The sequence below is a fragment of the Phodopus roborovskii genome, unplaced genomic scaffold (assembly GCF_943737965.1).
Source record: "Phodopus roborovskii unplaced genomic scaffold, PHOROB, whole genome shotgun sequence".
In the NCBI taxonomy this organism is placed as follows: domain Eukaryota; kingdom Metazoa; phylum Chordata; class Mammalia; order Rodentia; family Cricetidae; genus Phodopus; species Phodopus roborovskii.
In genome coordinates, this window is record NW_026126541.1 from 28864159 (window position 1) to 28873436 (window position 9278).

Here is a 9278-nt window from a genome sequence, read left to right on the forward strand (position 1 = left end):
TCCTCCTGTGTTCTCATATTTTAATGGCAGTCTCTTGGTGAGGACGACAAGGAAAATTAATAAAAGTCAGGGAACGGAGATATTTCACTTCTGAGGGAACAAGAGCTTATTTTCTTCAACATCCTGCAAGCCTGGAACACCCCACACTGAATCTCAGTGTTCTGGAGAAGATTGGCGGATCCCGAGGACTGCATGAGAGGGGCGTGGCCAGGGGCGTGGTATGTTGGGAAGGAGGCGGGGAGGGGCGGGGAGGGGGCGGGGCGACGGCCGTTGCAGCGCGCCAGGCCCTGCCGCGGAGCCCAGGGATGAAGCAGCTGTGCTGTCTGTTGTGTCTTGGACTCCTACAGGCTACTTTCTCCCTGGAGCAAGAGGAAAGCAAACCCAGGAAGCTGTGTGGCAGGCACCTGCTGACAGAAATTATAAAGCTCTGTGGCCAAACTGATTGGAGGCATTTCCACTTGGACATGGACCAGGGAGCTGCTTTAACACATCTCTCTGATCAGTCCTCACAGCTGGTCAAAACCTTCAGCCCCCACCAAATCCCGTCTTCGGCCTGGGGAAGATTCACAAACCCAGGTAAACATCTGAAGGGGTGGTGTGTGTTTGCTCACCACTGTGCATTTCTTAGACTAGACTTTGCTCCACCGGTGAGTTTCTACGGGAAAGAGAAATTTGTGCCTAGAATATATGTACCTACAATTTTAAAACATACAAACTAATATGAAGTGTACTTTAGATATAAAGTAGTGTGGTCAGAGTCGGCCTTATTAAAAAGATAACATTTGACAAAAGACGTTGCTGTGGTGGGGTTTAGGAAACGGGAACTAAATGTCCTTGAAATGGAGTCAGGCCTCATCACAGACTTAGATTATCCTGAATGAATTTGTTGGAAAATCAACCTCAGCCTCCTCACTTTCTTGATCTCACACTTGTCCTACACTTTCACTGTGGAATGATGCTACAGGAAGGTCCCTGGACACCGTCCCATCTACAAAGCAAGAATTAAGTACATCTTTGTTCATTTAAAATTAGCCACTGCCGGGCACCGTGTCACAACGGTAGGCAATGGATAGAGGTAGTGGGAGGATAGCCACGCAGAGATGAGCAGCAGGGGAAAGACACCTATATCTGAATTATACCGGGAGCAACAAGGTCAGGGTGGCCAGAACAGGAAGTGGAAGAATCAGTTCAGGTAAGGTTCATTCAGAGTGCCTGATAGAATAAGAAAGCAAAAACAAAAGAGCGATTCACATGCAGTGAAAACCGATAAGGGACATAAGGAAGGACCGAGGACAGAAGTCCTGGCATGGATAGTTCATCTATGCAAACAGTCAGAAAGGAGACTATATGGGAATGGATGTTAAGAAATGAGCTCAAAATGATGAAATTCCCTGGTGATTGCAGCATCCGCTGGCTGAACTCGAATTAACATGATGAGCTGCATTTTGTGACCTTGACCCACACTTACCGTTCTGGTATAAGCCTTTCTCCTATGTTTGTAAAGTATATTTGAGTTTTACTTAACTGATTTCATAGGTTTTTTTTTTTTTTTTCAAACTACGGTTGTAAGTGAAATCACTTACAAGAACTTAAATAAGAATTTGGTGTTCTTACCTGGTTTGGAAATAGGGATTATACCTGACATAAAATGACATGGAACTGTTTGTAAACTACTGTTCTTTAAAAATAGGTGGAATCCATCTCTAAAACCATTTATGTGTGCACTTTCTAGGAGATGACTAGTTATACTTTTGATTTCTTAGTCATTGAAGTACTTAAGTTTTGTATGTCTGTGTGTGTTAAGGTTTTCATAGGAATTCCAGACGTTTAAGAATTCATAACCATTTATTTAGAAACTTGGTTCTATCTAACCATTTCTTTCTAACTTTATTTGGTTTGCTTTTTTCTTTGTTTTCTTGTTTAGTTTAGTTATAATTCTGTTTTATTCATCATAATTGTAGCAGAAAGGGGTAGCATGTAGTCCTGTAGCTTCAGGGACTGAGCATCCCTGGCAAGAAGCAGGGGGCAATCAGAAGACCCAGTAATGAATTCAGAAGGCCCAGCTCCGTACTTCTCTATCTCCTCCGTACCCCTTTCCTCCTCCTCGTCCCTCTTTCTCTGTTTGCTCATTGGTATGCATGTTCCCTTATTCCATGACAAGCCTCATAAAATCTCCTCAGTCTAGAACCTCATGAACTCTTCTTTTCCAATACTTCTAATTTCAAAACACTGGGATCTGACTGAGCCGACTAATTTCCCATAAGCCATGACTCATCAGCCACCATGATAGGTTTCTCTCTTTGAGCCTCCAATGGAGTTGTGTAACTCAGAGCAAGGCTCACAGAGCTGGAGCTGAGATTAAGACCTCAGAAGAAATAAAAATGTCCCCTTAGGAAGTACTGAATATGGCCACAGCAGACATCCAGGAGTTATTTTAGTTTTCTATCATTCAGTGTCCAATGTTGATTGAATTCAGAACAGTATAACAATGAATCTGTCCCTCGAGCACATCTCCATTTCTCACGTCCTTAGGTTTTATTAAAGAAAAATGTGCTTCTATTGACTTCTTAGTTATAACTTACACATACAAAGACAGCCTGATTGGAAGTGAACAAGGGCAACACATGAACAAATAAGGATGAGCATGGGACTTAACAGGTACTCCTCCAAAGATGATATACCAGAAGCCCGTGGGAAGATGTTCAGGATTACCATAGGATCCAGCAGCTCCACTCCTAGGTTTATTTCCAAAATGACTGAAAACACGGACACATCAATGAGGGTGTGCACAGCTAAGCACTGAGCTGAACTCCTGGAATCCAGTACTAGAGAGGGAGGAGTGATGAGCAAAGGGGTCAAGATGGTGCTGGAGGAACCCACAGAAACAGCTGACCTGAGCAAGTGAGAGCTCACAGACCCCAGCTGTAAAGCTGGGGAACCAGCATCGAACTGAACCAAGTCCTCTGAATGTGGGTGTCAGTTAGGAGGCCTGGGCAGTCTATGGGGCCTCTGGTAATAGATCAGTATAGATCCCTAGTGAACAAATGGACATTGGGAGCCCATTCCCCATAGAGGGATACTCTCTCAGCCCAGATACAGGGAGGAGAGCCTAGGCCCTCCCCCAAATGATGTGACAGAGTTTGATGATCCTTCATGGAAGGTCTCACCCTCCCTGGGGAGTAGATGGGGGGGGGCTCGGAGTGGGGAATGGGAGGATGGGAGGGAGAGGGAACTGGGATTGATAAGTAAAATAAGATTGATTCTAAATTAAATAAATAAATTAAACAAAGGTGGGTGTGAATATCCATGGCAGTGTTACTCATAATAGTTAAAAAAAAAATGAAGACAACTAAAATATCCAAGACCTGATAGATGGATGAGTGAACTGTAATTCAGTAATCCACACAATGGGAAGTTGTTTAGCCATGAAAGGAATAAAGGGGGATAAACAGATGACATCCTGGATAAACATGGAGAATGTTATGCTAATTGAAAGGCAAAAATAACCACACACCAGAAGCTACTTTGTGTGAACTGTACAGAATAGAGAAATTCATAGAAAGGGAAATTGAGGGAGAGGGCGTGGCAGGGAAGGTGAGTGGTGACTGCTGGCTTTTATGCTGTCATTTTGCTTCTTATTGCTTTTGAGAGGTGAGAGAGCTGCTGTGGAATTAATGTTGGCAGGAGTTTGTAGAAAAACTAGGAGCCACTGATTTCACTGGTTAAAATGCTGAATTCTACAGCATGGGAGGAGTATTGTAATAAAAATTATTATTGCAAAGTATTTAAAGGTGGCTAAGCCTTCTCATAGGAAAACACTGTATCTATTTTAGTTAAAACTATGCAGCCTCCAAATAATTATACTTCCCAACCTTTATTTAAAAACGATTTTTAATAATTAGCTGATTTTAGTATTCTAATGTTAAATTCACATCTAATAGAAGATTTGGATGAATAGGATTTCTTCTCATTCTCTCTCAACAGTCCTTGCATCTCCCTCTCAGGAGAAAGCAGTAAACACTTGGGAGGCCCAGCCACTGCCTGAATATCAGTTTGAGAAGGTCAACTTGTTTCCTGAGAACCCAAGAGATTTTTCATCCCGTGATGCCAATCCCTATGATGAGGGTGTAAAACTTCAGAAGAAAAGTACAAGCAAAGTCAATAGCTTATTTTGGGGGAACCATCCCCAGAGGGAACGCAGAGGTTTCTCAGATAAATGCTGCCTTAAGGGATGTACAAAGGAAGAGCTGGCTGTTGCGTGTCTTCCGTATATTGATTTTTAAAGCTTAACGATAAAACAAATGTTGCTGGTGACTGAGATGTACAAAGAAAGCATCGTAGAAACTATGCTAGCTTAATAAATACTATGTCTAATTTACCACTTATTTACTCTTGAAGTGATATTTGTAGGTTATGGTAGATTGTGAACTACACTGGCGAATATTCATAAGCAGTGGACAGTGCCTTATGGTGGTGACAGGCTCCTTGGTATTTAGTGACTCCTATTTGTCATATATATTTTAAAGATGATGTTCCTATAAGTGCCACAATCCATGCAGACATTTGGAAATTACCTATTTGGGGATTGTCATTATGGCTGAAAATTCTTAAGCTGCATTTAAATGGAATATATTTCTTTCTATATAATACACATATCCATGTCCATAACTTCTATGCTCATTTCCATAAGCAAACTAGTTTGTCTCAGCAATTTGAAGCAACTAATATTACCTCTCAGAGAAGCAATTATACGGTAATAGTGGCTACATTTTTAGGGCCCGGAGTTTTACTCATGCTCCTTTTCCTGCTGAACCATCTTGCCAGCCCTATGTGAAATAACTGTAATGATACAAAGTTGAGCAAAACTTAATTTGAAGTTCCCAGAATAGAATTCTTACCCACTAATTGATGGGTAAGTGTAGCACAAATAATAAAAACCCAGAGACAGATATTGGGGTCCGGGCTGAAGATCAGAAAGCGAAGCAGCCAAGCCACTAAAGAGTTCTTATCTTTACCAGGGCTCAGACCAAAGGGGGTGATCCTGTCCTTAGGATAACCACACTGCTCTCCACCAAAACCTCAGACTGCCCGGAGACTGCGCTGAGCCTGCCTTATATTCCTCTCTAGTGCTGGGATTAAAGGCATGCCATCCCAAGTGATGGGATTAAAGGTGTGAACTCTGTTTCTTTTTTAGACTCCTGTAGCCCAGGATGGCCTTGAAGTCATAGAGATCCTTCTGCCTCTGTCTCCTGAGTGCTGGGATTAAAGATGTGGGTGCCACTGCTTGTCCTCTGTGGTTAACTAGTGGTTTAGCTCTGCACTCTGATCTTCAGGCAAGCTTTAATGTGTTAGATTACAAACAAAAATCACTACAGGTAAGCATCCCCCAAAAGCTTTCTTAGTTTTCTTCCCAAGTGTGCAGTATGATATTCTGCTCAGTGGAATATTTCTATTCCTCTTTGGCCGCCTATGTCTTAGAACAAAACCTCTTTTCCACACAAATCTACATTTCCCATGCATTTGTACAATGTTTTGGTTTTCTACTCCTTTCAGAGTATAGCCTGCATTTAGTTACTTTTGTGAATAGAGAGAACTATCAATTTTGATACACATTTATGTTATTATGTCATGACTGAATAGGTCCATAAAGATTTAGATGAAAATTTACCTTAGGGAGATGGACAAAACTTTAGATTTGTTAAGGAAATGGAAGTCTAACATCAGATCTGGGCATTACAGTAGAGAGGGACAGAGTGGCCCCTAGCAATGCTATAAGCAAAAGAGGAAAGAAAAAGGCTCACCAAACTGCAGTGGTTCACAGTCTGCCACTGGCTAAACGTTAAAGAAGGGAGGTCTTTGGCTCACATAGCAGATACTGGAGAAGGCCCCAGCACTTCCCTGCCTGCTCACTGGTGCTGGGTGGAGAATCATTTGAAAATGTTAGGTGGAGGAAGCATAAGTTCTTGCAGTTTTTCAAAAAAATATTTTTTATTTTTAAAAGTAGCATTCAAAGTATATGGTCATGGTTCTATAGAGGAACAGAAACAACAGTGTATATATATATACATATACATATATGTATATATATATTCTATATATATTCTAGATATACATTCTATATATACATTCTCTCTCTCTATATATATATATACACATACACACACACCCCTATACATACAGACATATACATACATACATACAGACAGGCAGACAGACAGACAGATATATATATATATATATATATATATATATATATATATATATATGAAAGGGATTCCTTAAACCTTAGACCGACTTCCATAGTTCAGTTGAGGAAGTCAAACAATGGCTGTCTTTACACTGGAGTGGCCGAGACCATAAAGCTGGGCGTTTCAGCAGTCCCAACCTGTACTGAAGGCCTGGAAGATTCCTAGAGAGACACAGGTCTTCAGTCCAAATTACTCTACCTTGGAAGCTTGAAGAAGATGGGCTCTGTTACCAGCAAAGGCATTTAGTGGCAGCGGCGGGGGCAGCAGCAGCATAGATGAACTTACGAACAAGGCAGGAAAACATTCAGGCAGAGGCAAATAGGCAAAAACTAAAGCCTTTCCTGTAGACTCCTTTGTATCTGGGTTGATACCAGGGGGTGTGACCCACATCAGGTAGATCTTCCGATGTGAGAAAAATCCCTCACAGTTGTACCTAGATGTTTGTCTCTTAGTTGAATCCAGACCCAGTTAAATTGGCAACTTCATTTCTCCTCTTGAGACCTGTCTACTCAGTTCATTAGCATGTTTATTGATTCAAAGATTCGTGGGTTTGTGACGTTTTAGAAACCTTCCTCTTACAACTTCTTGCCTATACCTGAGAGGTTTTGGTGGATTGTGCTATGATTTGTATCCGAATCGAAGAATTTAACATTCTCCTCTACTAGTCATATGAAACTGTACTATTTGATCTTCAAGTATTTGTGTGATTTCTGTGTTTCCTTTTGCTATTAATATCTAGTTTTTATCCTACCACTATGTTAAGATACAAGGAATTATTTTTAATTGCTTCGCGTTTGTTAAAGCTGGCTTCATGGCCCGTCATGACTGACTTTAGAGAAGGTTCTATTAGTACTGAGAACATACAGTCCCTATTTGTTATATGAAATATTCTGTAAATCTCTGTTAAATCAAATTGATTTGTGATATAGTTTAAATCTTTGCAAGATTTTAGTTTAGAAGACCTATCCAAAGGTGAGAATGGCAACCAAAATATTCTATTGTGTCTGGACATACCTGATTTTTTTTTTATACCTTTTAGTTTGTTTTATGAAACTAGAAACCCCAAGATTTGGTACATAAATACAAATTCTTATATTTTTTGATAACTTGTTCCTTTCTTCAAAATATATATTGTTCTTCCCTCTTCTAATTAGTTTTAGTTCAAAATCTACTTCATCAGACATGAGACTTGTTATATTAGCTTGCTTATGATTTGCTTGTTTTGTAGACTGTTTTCCAAACTCTCAATGTTTGCTTATCTTTGACAGTGAGGTGTATTTGAGACAACAAATAGTTGGATCTTGTGTTTTAATGTGGGGTGGTATGTCTTCATCTTTCAGTAGGTAAATTGAAGCCATTTGACTTTACTGTTACTTTTAGAAGGGTTTGCTATTTCCTATGGTTTTGTTGGCTGTTGTTCTGGTTGGTTAGGTTATGATAATTTTTCCCTTCCTATCCTATTAATATTGACATTTCACTGTTTTGTATGTTGGAAATGATGAGCCCCTCCTAGCTCTCTTCTGATCGTCTATTCCTCTCGTGAAATGTATTCTTTCTTGCATTTTCTAGATGAAACTTTGTCTTTCTTTTTGTATAGTATTCATTTCTTAAATGTTTTCTGTAGTGCTGGCATGGTTGTCATGAACTGCCTTAATCTATTATCTTCAAATTTTTTTATTTTTACATCAATTGAAGAAGTAAATTTGATAGGTATAAAAATCTTGGTCGACATTTACTCTGAGGGATCAAAATACATCATTCTACGCTTTCCTGTTGGAGAGAGGTTCCTCTCTGTTCATGCCTACTTGGTATTGATAATGCCTCCTGTGCTATGCATGGTGGCACAGGCCTTTAATTCTAGCTCTATAGAAGTAGAGGCAGGCAGACTACAGTGCATCCGAGAACAGCCTGGTTTACACAGCGAGTTCAGGCCAGCCAGGCCTAAAGAGTGAGATCCTGTCTCAAAAAACAAAAATAACAAAATGCTTCTCATATTTGGATGTCTTTTTTCTCTATTTTTAGGGAATTTACTGGTGTGATTTCATTGAATAAAGTGCCTGTGCTTTAAAAGCTCCTTGAACTATCAGGTTTACTTTCTTGGATGTACCCCAGAATTCTTGAAAATGTTGGTCATGTTCACCAGTTTTCTTTCCTATATGTGCCTATTAGTATTTAGTCAAGTCTATCGCTACAGCTTGTTTTTCTGCGTGGTCTTGTCTCTTGATAGATTCCACTGCATTTTCATTAATTTCTTCATTTACACAAATCCTGTTTGGTTCTTTTTTAGAGTCTATTTCCTCAATTAAATTTTCTTCCATGTTTTCCAATTTCTGCTTCAAAGTATAGCCCATTTTCCCACTTTGGTTAGATTATGATTTCCCTACCTCTTTCATTAGTCTGTGTATGGTCACTGATCGTTTTTTTTTTTTTTTTTTTTTTTTTTTTTTAAAGAAAAAATAGGACTCTGAAATCTTGTTCTGGTATCACAGCTGTTCTGTGAGCTATGATTTTCATTGTTGAGGCGCCGTGAGCTTAAGAAAGTGTTGGGTCTTGTGTGCGTACTTTTTGTTGTTTCTGTCTTACACATTGTTAGGATGGATGTTTCTTCTAGTTTTTATTTTTCTCTTTTTCTACTGCTTTTGTTGTTTTATTTTACATGAGCTTTCCTGTGATTTGTCTTCAGTTATAATAATACTTCCTACTGCTCTTTAGCAACAATGGTGACTGTAGTAAAAAAAATGCAGTGGATAACAGGAGTCCTGTTCTTTTCAGTAGAAGACACTTTGTGCCTTTCACCTCTTTCCTTAGTAAGTTTCAAAAACAGTGGGGTACTGCTGTGGAAAACGACGACACAGCTCTATCTATATTACAAGTATACTGAAATGTACTGAAGTATATTAACATATGTGTATACACTTTGTAAGTATATATTTAAGGGTACCAATATTTAATTGATAAAATGAAGAAATGAGAAAAGGGAGAAAGAAGGGGTAAAATGTGAATTAGGTAGTAAGAAAACTATTCCAATCA

At 39.5% G+C, this 9278-nt stretch overlaps 1 protein-coding gene across 1 annotated transcript; it reads left to right on the top strand.

Annotated features, from left to right (window-relative positions):
* Positions 1-305: 305 nt before the first annotated feature.
* Positions 306-4378, top strand: Insl6 (insulin like 6). The gene is made up of 2 exons (XM_051199965.1): positions 306-576; positions 3985-4378. The coding sequence occupies exons 1-2, from the start codon at positions 306-308 to the stop codon at positions 4281-4283; spliced, it is 570 nt and encodes a 189-aa protein (XP_051055922.1). The 3' UTR covers positions 4284-4378.
* The last annotated feature ends 4900 nt before the right edge of the window (positions 4379-9278 follow it).

Coding starts and splice junctions, on each gene's coding strand:
- Insl6 (XM_051199965.1), top strand. CDS start 306: ATGAAGCAGCTGTGCTGTCTGTTGTGTCTTGGACTCCTACAGGCTACT. Junction 577..3,984: donor GGGAAGATTCACAAACCCAG/GTAAACATCTGA, acceptor CTCTCTCAACAG/TCCTTGCATCTCCCTCTCAG.